Source organism: Vipera ursinii (genome assembly GCF_947247035.1).
Source record: "Vipera ursinii genome assembly, chromosome: 2".
In the NCBI taxonomy this organism is placed as follows: domain Eukaryota; kingdom Metazoa; phylum Chordata; class Lepidosauria; order Squamata; family Viperidae; genus Vipera; species Vipera ursinii.
Genome location: NC_139513.1, coordinates 3997511 through 4011683, shown reverse-complemented (window position 1 = coordinate 4011683; position 14173 = coordinate 3997511). Strand labels below are relative to the sequence as shown.

The 14173-nt window shown below is 40.1% G+C and overlaps 1 protein-coding gene across 1 annotated transcript; it reads right to left on the bottom strand.

The window, feature by feature from the left end:
• Nucleotides 1-2077: 2077 nt before the first annotated feature.
• Nucleotides 2078-12031, bottom strand: LOC310633249 (vomeronasal type-2 receptor 26-like; the record flags this gene model as incomplete). The annotated part of the gene is made up of 6 exons (XM_083350935.1): nt 2078-2973; nt 5637-5763; nt 7504-7731; nt 8706-9020; nt 9324-9515; nt 11753-12031. The coding sequence occupies 6 exons, from the start codon at nt 12029-12031 to the stop codon at nt 2078-2080; spliced, it is 2037 nt and encodes a 678-aa protein (XP_083207061.1).
• Between the last annotated feature and the right edge of the window lie 2142 nt (nt 12032-14173).

The window sequence follows — 14173 nt, the reverse complement described above, 5'->3', positions numbered from 1 at the left end:
TCATAGAAGTGGACCAAGATTCACGAAGACAGCTTTAAGGCAGTAAAATCACCACTGTCCTCCAATTCAGTGCTCACTCACTTTAAAGAGTCATTGCCTGTATGCATTGTGTGTGATGCATCCCCTTATGGGGTGGGGGCTGTTTTAAGCCGTTTAGCAAGTGATGGGGCTCAAGTCCCAATTGCCTATTACTCAAGGACATTGTCCTCAGCTGAGCACAATTACGCTCAAATTGAGAAAGAGGCCTTGGCCATTGTGGTGGTCAAGGATTCACATCGACTTTGCCGGGCCTTTTCAGGGACAGCTATTCTTGATAGTGATCGACAGCCACTCTATATGGCTGGAAGTAATTCCTATTACAAATATGACTACTTATAGGACCATCCAGGTGCTTAGAAAGCTTTTTGCCACACACAGGCTACCGGACGTCGTAGTCTCCGATAATGGGGCCAAGTTCACAGCGGCAGAGTTTCAAGCCTTCTTGAGGACTAACCTCATAAGGCATGTTACATCACCTCCTTTTCACCCCTTGACTAACGGGCAGGCCGAACGGATGGTGCGCACTACAAAGTTGTCACTCAATTGCATAGTGACTGGTGATTGGCACCATAGGCTCGCTGATTTCTTGCTTTGCCAGCATATTACACCTTGCGCAGCAACAGGAGAGAGCCCAGCAGAACTTTGCTGAGCAAGAAGGTTCATCACAAAACTGGACAGATTGCATCCAGACCGGGTGGCAGCAGACACCTCTTGCCTAAACCCTCCAAGGGTGTTGCAAGTAGGTGATGGGGTATGGGCCCGGAACTATGGGCATGGGAACTTGTGGGTGCTGGGTAAAATTGTCAAAGCCTCAGGTCTGTTCTTGTATGAGGTGGCTCTGCATGGGGGAGTGAGTCATTCGCCACCATATTGATCAGCTGCGGGTTTGCAGAATGGCCACAAAGCGAGGACCTGACGATGGGTCTGCTCCTAGAGCCAGAAACCTGCAGCCAAGCAGGGCAGTTCACATGCTCTGAGGACTCCACCAGTCAGTACAATGGGGAGGTGGTCATAGATGGGCAAAGCCCGGGTGTGCAACATGGGTCCCCTGATGTGGAAAGTCAACCCAATAAAGACAGCCACTATGCTAACTCTGCTTCTTCATTGGACTTTGGTCTGGGCCAGCCTGAAATGGCCAGCTAAAGGGACTCTCGTGAACTCATGAGTCCTGGTCTACCCAGCCCCGTGGGCAAGCTGGTACACCGGGAGTTGCCTGGATCCCCCAGGCGATCTGCAAGGTTGTGCAGACCAACACCGTATTTACAAGACTTTATTGTCAAATAATTTTAATTATGTTTGTACTTTATTCTCAAACAATTTTAATAATGTTTTTACATTCTAGGAGGGAGGGGTGTAATGTATTGGGCCTTTCACTTGAACTCTTTTCATGTGTCTTTGAATGCTGCTTGAGATTGCTTAATTAGGGTGTCTGTGTTGCAGTCACTGGCTGCCCAGACATGCAGTTTCCAGGACGATCATTAGTTGGGTCTGGGGCCAAAAAGGAAGTCCAGGTGCCTTGTGAAAAAGCATTTATGGGGGTTATTGTGATACTATTTTATCTTTCTAAATTTTTACCTGAGCAATTGATCCCTATTAGAAGGAACAAGCAAATGATTGCTGCTTTTAATTGATTGTTAATTGTACCTCCTCCAAAATCCCATGCATTACCACTTTCATTTCAGTTCTCCAAGTGCAGTTTTAAGTTATTTATTCGAGAAAAGAAATAATTATTCACAATTCTTCCACATGAGTGTATATATGGAATAATGTTTTAAATATCAGAGTCTTTACAATCATTCATACAGAGATGCAGACACACATATTCTCCACATTTAAGAACAAAGGAAAGACAAAGGTGTAAATAGTGCTCATTTAAAAGTAGTTTATTTTTATTGTGACTTGGGCTTTTTGTTCACTTCTTCATGGCCATTAAATTATCAAATACTCTAACCTAAACTTACTGTATTCTTTTTTACCATATTCTTTTAATTATTATCATATTCTTGAGAGAGCTCCCTAACAGTTCATTTGTTTCTATTTATTTAATCATCAGATGTTCTTTTGTATTCAGGTGTGGTCTTAGCATAATGATGTAGCACTTAGGGATGAAGATGAAGCCCAACAAGCCAGCGCTGGAAGCCAAGATGGAGAAAATCTGCACGGCCACCATGTACTTTCCCTTTGTGCTCAGGTAGGTGGGTACAAAGGACACCCAAACAGTGCAAAAGACCAGCATGCTGAAGGTGATCAACTTGGCTTCATTGAATGCACCAGGGAGATTCCGAGCCAGGAAAGCCATTGTGAAGCAGACAGCAGCCAGGAAGCCCATGTACCCAAGGGCAACATAAAACATGGCAACAGAGCCTGCACTGCATTGCAGAACTATTTCTCCAGGTTGAGATTGCTTATCAGTACTAGGAAATGGGGGAGAAGCTCCCAACCAGATGGAACAAATTATAACTTGGACAGTCGAAGAACAAAGGATGATTGAATTGGCTAAACTCTTTCCCAGCCATCTCCTCACTCTGTTTCCTGGCTTTGTGGCCAGGAAGGCCAGCACCACTGTGACTGTTTTGGCTAAGAGAGAAGATACAGCAACTGAGAAGATGATGCTGAAAGCTGTTTGTTGGAGAAGACAAGTGGCTCTGGTTGGTTGGCCAATGAACAGGAAGGAAATCAAGAAGGAAAACAGGAGAGAGACCAGGAGAATGAAGGAGAGATCCCGATTGTTGGCTTTGACAAGATGAGTTTCTAGATATTTAATGAAAATTCCTAAGACAAAGCATGTGGTTAAGGCCAACAACATGGCAATGGAAGCCAGAATGATTCCCAAATTGTCTTTGTAAGAGAGGAAATTGATCTTTTTATGGATACATTGATCTCGATATTTATTTGGATGCTGATCATCAGGACATCTGGTGCATTGTTCTGCATCTGCAAAGACCAAGAGGAAGAAGAGGAACATCTGCTTGATTTATCCATATTGCTTGTTTCATAATATCTCATTGTAGTTTTGAATTTTGTGAAAATATATAGATAACCCAAAACCAGAAAACCAAACTATGAAGGAGTCTGTTTATATGCACAACTGCTGAGGAATGGGGAAGTTGTTTTTTTAAAAAAGTGACACAGGAAGAAGTTCATTGGAAGAAGACATGTTCCCTCAATGATTGCCTGTAGCTGGTGTGCTGTCTCTTCATATATAGTCCAATCAATTACAAGAAATTATTTATTTATTTATTTATTTATTTATTTATTTATTTATTTATTTATTTATTTAGATTTATATACCGCCCTTTCCTGAAGGACTCAGGGCGGTTTACAGGATATTTAAAAGAAAATCAATGCAAAAGTTTAAAACAAATTTAAAAAGATTAAATGGAACCCTGAGAAAAAATAAAAACCCAGTTAAAATTAAAAATTAAAAAATTCTCAGCCTGGGCCAGAGAGCTCAAAGAGCCAGGTCTTCAGGTCCCGGTGGAATGAACGGAGGTCGGGGGCAGTCCTAAGCTCTGCGGGTAGCTGGTTCCAAAGGGCAGGCGCGCCCACTGAGAAGGCCCTATCCCTGGGTGTCGTCCGCCGGCAATCTCTTACCGGTGGCACCCTGAGAAGACCCTCCCTGTGGGAGCGCACTGGACGAAGGAAGCTTGATGCTGGCAGCAGGTGTTCCCTCAAATATCCTGGACCCTCGCCATTTAGGGCTTTATAGGTCATCACCAGCACCTTGAATCTCACCCAAAGGGCAACCGGAAGCCAATGCAGCTCGCAGAGTAGAGGCGTTACATGGGAGTATCGGGAGACCCCCATCACGACTCGCGCGGCCGCATTCTACACCAGCTGAAGCCTCCGGGTGGTCCTCAATTGATCCTGAAAGTGGAGAAAATAGGGGGAGTCTTCCTTTTGGTTCCTCCCAATTTCTCACTTTCCCTTCAACAAGTTGATTCATCCTAACTCTGCATTAATTTGACTTTTTAAAAAGATATTTCACTACATTAAAATATCCCTTTTTTAAAAAAAGAATCATTGCCCATTTTGCCTTTTTATGAGTCAATTTTGCATAATTTGTATTCTTTTCACTGTAATCAGAATTTTCTAACCATATTCTGGAATTGATGGTTGGGGGTTCTTTATGATTGCAAAAGTGGGGAATTTGCTTATGAACTGGAGTATTATTAATTTTATTCATTTTGTTTCTATTTGTGACACACAAAGACACATACATGTATATATGTCCATAATATGAGCACAGAAATATTCACATTTTTAATTAAGATATGGTAATCCATATGCTATAAAATTAACTTTTTTTGAAAAACCAAATTAGAAGGGAGGAAGACAGAAAAAAGGAGAAAGAAAGAAAGAAAGAAAGAAAGAAAGAAAGAAAGAAAGAAAGAAAGAAAGGGAGGGAGGGAGGGAGGGAGGGAGGGAGGGAGGGAGGGAGGGAGGAAGGAAGGAAGGAAGGAAGGAAGGAAGGAAGGAAGGAAGGAAGGAAGGAAGGAAGGAAATATTAGTGGTAAAAGGAAACCAGGCTGCCAAAGAACACAGTGGATGGATACCCTCAAAGCTGACACCAGCCAGAACATAGAACAATTCAAAAAAGTAGTGCAAGATCAGAAGACGTAGAGAGATCTGGCCCACAGAATTGCCGAGTGTTAGACATGACTTAATGGAAAACATCATCATCAGAAAAAAGGGGATAGATTTATCTGCATTTAAATTTTATTGAAAAATACTTATCTAAAAATAATTAAATTAAACCATGCATGTTTTAAAAAAGGAAAAACAATCAACAACAGAGCGAGAATATTAAGAAAGAAAAAAGCCCTAAAAATTATAAAAAAAGAATACTCTTTTAAAGAGTACAAAAGAACCTCCATCCAATAGTACAGTTATGCAATACAATTGGCATTTTAAGATTTGGGTTTTTTTAGGGGCTTTTGTGAGTGGCCTAGTTTTGATTTTGGCATACCCTATCAAGTCTAGTGCAGGCATGAGGTTTGTGGAAAGGTTAGCAGTGATGCGAGGGTCACACTGAAGTTAACATCGATGCTAGCGCCGGCACAAGGGTCACACCAACGGTCATGCCGAGCCTAGCATCAGCATGAGGGGGATGGGTGTGCGCGCACATATGCACACACTGGCCAGCCACTTACGCAGCCTGGTGGCCAAGAGGCCATGGCCTGGCAGTGCGCCTTGGCCCGTAGTTTGGGGAACTCTGCTATAAAGGGAACTGAAATTTAATGAGTAAATTAAAACAATTTGGATCATAAATAATAATAAATTTGGAAGGGACCTTGAAGGTCATCTAGCCCAACTATTCTGAATGTTTTCTTTAAAAATACTAGTTCTTGCTGTCTAGCAAACCAAGGAAGAGAAGAAAGGATTCAGGTTTACAAACATATTTGGCGGGGGGGGGGAATTGTTGAAAGAATTTTCTCCCAAAGAATTTTATATCTCACATCTCCATCTTCAGGATCATAAAATCTCAGGCTCAATTATTCCCCCAGATACTCCTGGTGAATTTGATTGTGGATATTCAGCCAAACAAGAGAAGAAAAGATTGAGCTTTAGAAAAACCTTTTCTTGCTGTCACCTACCTTCCAAGGTGGAGATGGTTCCTTCTGCACAAGGACGACAGTCGTAACAGCAGATAGGCTTCCCTTCCTGAGCCACCTTCATGAACCCAGGACAGCAGCTTTCCACACATCTGGAAGGAGGCAGGGGCTGAACAGAAGAAGGAGCATCAAGGCATAAGAAATGAAAGATAGAATGAAACCATATCATAGATTTAATTCTAAACCAGGGATGGGCTTTCTTGTTCTGCTTAAATACTAGAATAGAATAGAGCAGGAAGGGATCTTGGAAGTCTTCTGGTATTAAGAAGAGGTTTGCATGAAATAGCACATATATATTCATAAAAATACAGTATAATTCATTTATAAATATATTAATAAAAATTATGTTTTCCAACTTTTTTCAGCGCAGTAATGTACAAAATAAAATTGCAGCCTCAACTTTTTACTTGTACATACTTAATAATTACTAGCCATTTCCATAATCACAAAGTAGTCTACTCAGCAAAATCCAGTCAAGCATTCATTTTTTTCTATCTTGAGCACAAAGTCCAGAAATGGTTTCCAGGTAGAAACAAAGCTGGGTATTATTTTTTAAAAAAATCTAATAAAAAAGTCAATTCTGCAAGCTCCATCACTTTTTCCATCTATTCTTCTATTGTGGGGTATATATATTTCCATTTCTGTGTATATAAAATTCTCAGTGCATTCAATATAGACTGAGAATCTCCATAGACACTTTCCTTAAGTCGTAGGTGTGTAAGTCAATGGCAAAAGTATCCTTCTGATTCCAATTCTTCTTTTGACTTGGGATTAGGTTCACTTTGATTGAAAGATATTATATGACTATAAATTCACCAATCTGTTTTCACCATAATTTTTTTATTAAAAAATGCTTCTTGATGTGACACCCAAAGAGATATCTTAGGGTAGAGCCTTGTTTTGTATTTATTCCAAACTCTTACATGCCTAACAAATTGATTCTTGAAGTCAGCATTTATTTTAACCTTGTTGTACCATAGATAGACATGCCATCCAAATCTTAATTCTGGTAACCTCTTATTTTTAAGGGCCATTTAGTCTTTCACCCAGACCGAATGACAAGCATCAAAGTACAGTTTCAAATCTGGTAACCCGGATCACCTCTTTCTTTAGAATCTTGCAACAATTTATAATTTACTGATAGTTATTTGGACTGTCACTAAAATATACTGCTCACCTTACTGCAACCACTTACACTTGGTAAAAGTTCTTTTCATTAACCACATGGAGTCAAGAGTCTCTGCTTTCCTGAGAGGGCCAGCTGGGGCAGGTCCTTACAACCATGTGGTTATATGATCAGCTTTTGGGACCTCCTGCTAAGTTCTTAGCTGACTTTACTTTTTGAAAGTAGGTAGTAAAAGTTGCAAATCATGGTCATATGACTGCAGGATGCTGCAATGATTGCATCTATGAGTACCCGTCATATGTATTCCTCATTCAGTGCCGTTGTAAGTCTGAATATCCACATAAATATTTGTTATCTGTAATTTATTTAAAATACAATTATTGTGTATACCCATGGAGCCTAGGCCTAAGTGGAATATTGGAGAGAAATTCAGCTTTTGACTATGGAGAAAATGGTTGAGCACAGCTGGGGACTCAAGAGAACAAATAATAGAGGATAGAAGGATGAACTTACAAAAAGTCAAAGAACCAGTTCCTGAAAAATAATCTCAAGGTTGTCATATCCTGTGGGCAGAAGGATTCAGATCATCTGACCACTAAGAATAATTTCATTGACCTCAAGCTTATAACAGAAGGTAGTATGTCGCATGTAAACCTGGATTTTGGAGGAAGGAAAAAGCTGTCTGAGAATTAAGAGAGGATTGAGAAAATGTATCTGCGCTACCTCACTGAGCCAACTGGGCCACACAATGGCATCTTGGTCAATACTGAGCTTAGGCTCCAGGGACTCCTGTCTGGAGAGACTCCCAAATTTGACACTAATCACTGAAGAATTAGGAAACTTCAGCCAGCCAATAAGATCAAAATCAGCTGCCAGCTCTCCATTTTCATCCACATAGACTCTGTTCTTGGAAGAGTTGTAAAACCGGGTGGCTTGGAAAAAAGGGTGAAGCTTGAATGAGAAAGAAAAGAGAAAAAGAAAGAAAGTTATTTTGACATGGTCCAAAATAGTTCATTCTCAGACTAATGAAGTTGCAGGATACAAATTCTGGGTTAGAAGTGAAGAGATCCAGCACTTCTCTGCTTCATAGAAGAGCAGTGAGGAAGAAGAGGGGAAAAAAGCACAGCCATAACATCTTTGCGACTTACTAAATCAATGTGTTGCTAGAATTTCTCTCTCTCTCCCCCTCTCTTTCTATCATTTATCTATCTTATTTATCATCTCTCTGTCTTATCTATCCTATCTATCCTATCTATCTATCTATCTATCTATCTATCTATCTATCTATCTATCTATCTATCTATCTATCTATCATCTCTATAATCTCTCTCTCTCAAAAGTGGGTTCAGTCATTGACCAAGTGTCTTATAATCCTACCCTGTATAAATAGGATTAAATCACTACAATATAACCAAGTAAAACAGATATTACATCCACAAATCCAATACAGTAATAGTAAACTGATACTATGTTGAGGAACCATAAAACTTAAATAAACTCACTCAGAGCAGGGGCCTCTCTCAATATGTTTCCTTCTCAATGGTCTGCAGAAATAACCAAGTTTGAATTGCCTTCCTACATCTTTGTAATATAAATAAAGACAGGATCAACCTTTGGTAAGATGCTGTTCCAAACAGGGAGGGTTATGATTGAGAGGTGCCACCTCTGAGAAACATGTAAATTGGATGCTTGAAGAGAAAGAACCTGGACAACCTAACTGGGAAGGCAGAAGTTACTGGGAAAAGACAATCTCAAAGTCTTTCCAACTCAAAGACTTCCCAAAAAGTGACAAACAACCAATGAAATGCAACCAAGAGCCCACAGTAAGCTGTGCAGGTCTCTCTGTGTGCCACAGCATGTGCTCAGATTATGAGAAGACTGGGGGAAGAGAGGAGGATTTATCTGTGTTTGAGAAAAAGAAATACCTGCCATGGCTTCAACTTCTCAGCTTCCAATCTTTTCTTGGGCAAAGCCATTCTTCTCTTGCTGGATGAATCTGCAGCATTTATGGTGGTTGCAGCTTTCCACGTGGCACTGTAGATGTTGTAAGTGTCTAAAGTCAAGATTCTTTCTACCACTCCTTGGGGCAGAATTTCCACTTTGTCTTTCTCTTGGCATCTGGTCCAGCCTTTCACAGCCAACGGATGCTTTGCATATGAACATAGAAAAGCATCCTTTGCAAATCTTTTCATGAGCATATAAAAATAGTCAAAATCATTGTATTTTGTTCTTTTCTCAGTCTGGATAAGAAAGGAAAAAATGCTGTGGGTGTATTTGAAAGTTAGAGGAGAATATGTGATCTCAAAAGTGAGGTCCCACAACACAGTTGTGACCCACACTTTTCCTACAGTAGGCTTTGTCAAGGATCCAAGGATATGTTGTGTAATGTATATTCCCTCTATGAAGGAAAGAGCTTCAGCATAATAAAGGTATACATTGACTTGGCTCCACCGAAGGAAACTTATTGAAGTAAGCTTCATTTTTTTAGTATCCATTGAGATTGTTTGGGAGAAAACAACACAGATATTATTCTGGGTGAGCACTGGCTTAAAAGTTCTGATGAAGTGCTCTCCATTGTTGGTGTCAGCAACCACAAGACCGATCAAGGTCCATTTGAAATACTGAAGCAATGTGATAATCCCCGCGTACTGAACCCCTTCTTTGGGGACTGACTGGTAGAAAAAAGGGAAATTGGTCTTATCACTGAGTGATGGCGAAGCAAAAGCATAGCTGATCTGGAAAAAAAACAGAGGTTCGTTTAAAGAAATACTTTTTTATTGGTTTATCAAAATATAAAATACAAAGAGGAATTCGAAAAACTAATAGAGAACTATGAGGATGGGGAGACAGAAGAAAAAAAAATGGTGTAAAGAGAGAAGAGAAAAGAAAAGAAAAAAAAGAAAAGAGAAAAAGGCATGAACTTCTTTAGCACAGTGGAAGGTAACATTACAATCTCAACTTTTTACTTTTACACAGGGCTTTTTTTCTCATAGAACGCTCAGAACGGAGTTCCGGCATCTTTTTTGGATGGAACCTTGTAGGGTAGGCAAGGCGGGCTGTATGACATGTGTGAGGTCCGGCACCTTTTTCTTTTACAAAAAAAGCACTGCTTTTACATAACAGTGTGTACAAACCATTTCTATAACAATAAACCTATCTGATTAGCAAAAACAAAATCAAAGTTTCATATATTTTTTTCATTGCAAGCACAAAATCCAGAAGCAATTTGAAAACAGAAACAAGGTTGGATATATTCTCTTCTTTGGATAAAAGAATTAATTTGACCATCTCTGCTCCTTTTTGCTGTGGGGAATAATCTATACTTCTGTTACCTCCTTAATCATAAATCATATTGAGAGAATCCTCTATATTATTTCAACTTTTTTTAGCCCTAAAGAGAGAAAACACTTTTTTTCTAATTATGGTATTTTACTAACTTTAAAATATACTTGAATATTATAAGGGGGTGGGGGGAACCCTCTTCATTTTATACTCAGAACCCAGAACACAAAACTACATTTGAGTTTCAATTATATGTTTCACACCAATATAAGTGCAATTAACTCCAATCAGCTCATGAACTCAAATCTCTCCCTCGTGGAGTAAATCTTTTTCTTTCCTTATTTTCAAATTTAATCAACAGTATTTTACAAACTTTGGGAATCATTCAGCAGTACATAAAGATAGAACACATGCTTTACAAACTCATTTTATACATAGAAAGCTACCTTAAAGCTTTCTTTCAATTACATATATCAAACTTATACACAGTGCTTTTTTTGTAAAAAAAAAAAAAGTGCCGGAACTCACACACGTCATACAACCCACCTTGCCTATCCTACAAGGTTCCATCCAAAAAAGGTGCTGGAACTCTGTTCTGGGCATTCTATGACAAAAAAAAGCCCTGCAAAGTTATACAAATACATCCTAATTAATTAAATCATTAAAGGGATGGAAAGAGAGAGGCTCATTTTCTTTTGCATGAATTGACTGTCAAACTGTGTGATCCAAAAATTAATATACTGATTATAATGATTGTATGGTGTTCTATATTTGAGTAGAAAAAATTGAAGACATGGATATAGATTGTTCTCCATCCTCCTTCCCATTACCAACTGGGCAAGGATGCATATGAAAAAAAAATCTGAGTATCCTGTTGGATAACATGAACATGAGCTAAAAGTGTGATTCTAGTGCACAGATTCCATTGCAGTCGCAAGTGCCATCAATGGACAAATTGTGCCAAGGCAAAGAGAAGCTATGGTTCACCTCCATTCTGTTTTGGTCAAATGGCAGCTAAATATTGGACAGTAAATTTTTAGAAGGACATTGACCAGAGAAGAGCAAGTCAAGATGATAAGAGGCTGGGAACAGCTGAAGGTGTTTGGTATGTTTAGCCTGGATGAAAGAGACTATAGGGACCATCATATGGGGGCATGGGGTGGGCTGCCGTGTAGAAGACAGGGCAAAATTGTTCAGCTTTAGTGCGGAAGACAAAACAAGAAGCTTACAAAGGGGGAAAAATCAGTTGGATATTCTAATGTACAAGCAGTCCAACTGTGGGAGAGGCCTCCTCAGAAGCTAGTTGAGTCCTTTGCTGGAGGTGTTTCAAGACAGCCTGGATGATTGTGCATGGGATACTGGATTCCTGCACTGGACTACATGATTCCCCAAATCTTTCCAAACCTCCAATTCTGTGACTCTATTGGTAGGAATGCTGCTGATGGTGCTCATTTTCCCTAACTGGTTCCATCAAGGAAGGGTGTCCCTCCAGCTCCACCTGGATTTGGTTTCTATTATGTATTGAAATGGCTTCATTAACCTGAACCACTATGTCATTTTTGATTCTTCCAAAATCCCATTATTTCTGGTTATTTCTACAGGAAAAAAAGTTCTTTGAAAATCTATACAAAAAAAACCCCAGCTACATTTGAATAGAACTCAATCAGCAACTAACCGCAAAGAAACATACTTGTGGGATTTTGTAGGTGCCCAACATGGTTGAAATCTGAGTTGAGAATTCAGAGTCGGTCCCTTCAAGAACAACCAATGCACTTTTTGTCTTTCCACAGCTGTAATTTGGGATGTTGGCCTCCCCAGCTGAAAGGAACTCCAGCAAAACATCTGAAGTCATTCTTGGGTCAAAATAATTGTCATGGATGGTATATCCCAGGGTGAGGTTGGGTAAGAGGAGAGGATTTTGGTTGATCTTTTGGATGGCAATCTGGAAAGACAGGAGCTTCCAGTACATCATCGATCCTTTCCTGAAATATATCACATTGTTAATTGATCTGAAGATTTGGAGACAATTTTAGAAGATCTAGAGAAGAGCATGGATACAACTAGACATAAGACTGAACCCTGTTATTCTGAGGTGGCCTTGATTCACCTCCATGGAGACCAAGGAATTATGAGATCTAGAAGGGAAAAATGCAGTGATAGAACCAATCTCACTCTCAAGACCAGATCAAAAGTATCAAATGATGATAACATCAACAGCTTTGCTTCAGCACTTGCAGAGAGGGGGAGATCAGGTCTTTCCAAGGCTGGAGTTCAGTTGAAACACCCAGCAGAAGACCCTGGCATTCTCTCCAAATGTGTGAAATCCCTGCCTCTATTTTGTCAACTGTTGTATTCCTGAACTCTTTGGAGACCATCTAGGACAGAACTGTGGACAAAGTCCCAGGAAAAGGGCACAAAACCTTAAGGATCCCTTACAGAATTGCTGTGCTATTAACTCTCTCACAGTCAGAGTGACTTACAAGCCAATGGCAGTAGTGGGAGTTCTGCTGAAACTATGGACTATAAATGGAGCATATGTTGCAGAAATGAGTCCTGCAATGAGATGGTCTCCTGGCTTGTAATGATTCCATGGATCTACTCCATCCCTCTCCAAAGTCAAGAGACATTTGACTTTCATCATTTTATAGGCCACTAAGGGCAGCTGCAGCAGGAAGAGAAGAAGGATCACCATCCTTGATGGACCTGCCTGCTTTTGTTCTGCAGAATCTCTAATCCAAACAATCAGCCAATGATAATAGAAGGCACCTACCTTTTCAAAGACTGAGGTTTTGATTACTATGCTAAGAGAAATGGAACTCACTCAAGCCTTGGGTGAGGGTTAGATCACTGATGCAACCCCTTCCCACCTGGAAATCTCCTCCCAGAGTCTCAGGGCCATCTGGGAGGGATATATGTTTCTGGCCTTTCTGTGAGAGAAATATTTTTGTGTTGTTCCCTAGTTTGTTGTTTATGTCGAGACTTGAAAATGTCCCCAGAGAGTAGATGGAAAAACATTAAATAAATCACTATCATTTTGATAGAATCCTGCTCACAGCGCCGATTGTTTCTGTTATTCTTCGTGTCAACACTCAGCTTAGAATTTGCGAATTGGGTACCAAAGAAGAACACCAAGAGAGATGCCACTATTTTTTTTATCAATCTTTTAAAAGGTTTATTAGGAAATTGCCCCTAAATAAACGTAGTCCTTAACTTACAACAGTTCTTTCAATGACCATTCAAAGTTACAGCAGCACTGAAAAAAGCAACTAATGACCATTTTTCACACATACAACCATTGCAGCATCCCCATGGTCATGTGATCAATATTAAGATGCTTGGCAACTGACTTATATTTATGATGGTTGCTGGGATCACGTGATTAGTTTTTGCAGACTTTTGACCAGCAAAGTCAATGGGGAAGCCAGATTCACTCAATAAACGTGTTACTAACCTAACAACTGCAATGATTCACTTAACAATTCAAGGTGTTGGTAATGACCTACAAAGCCCTACATGGCATGGGTCCGGAATACCTTGGGGAGCACCTGTGGCCGGCGTCAACTTCCCTCCACCCAGTACGCTACCACAGAGAGGGCCTCCTCAGGGTGCCACCGGTCAAAGAATGCCGACTGGTGGCCCCCAGGTGGAGGGCGTCCTCTGTGGGCGCGCCGGATTTATGGAACCATCTTCCAGTCGAGCTCCGGATGGCACCTGACCTCCGCTCCTTCCGGCGCAATCTCAAAACCTACCTTTTCGAACAAGCTGGCCTGGCCTGATGGGATGGGGTTGGGTTTTATTAATGTGTTTTAACCTACTTTTAATGTGTTTTAACTTATTCGTGGGCATTTTGTTTAATCGTTTTTAATTTTTGTATCTTGTTTTTGATATGTATTGCCCTGTTCACCGCCCTGAGTCCTTCGGGAGAAGGGCGGTATACAAATTTAATAAAATAAATAAATAAATAAATAAATAAACAATTGTGGCAAGAAAGGTCATAAAATTGGGCAAAACTCACTTAACAAAGGTCTCACTCAACAATATAAATTTTGGGCTCAGTTGTGGTCATAGGTTGAGGATAACCTGTACTTACAACATCTGGAAGATACAACCC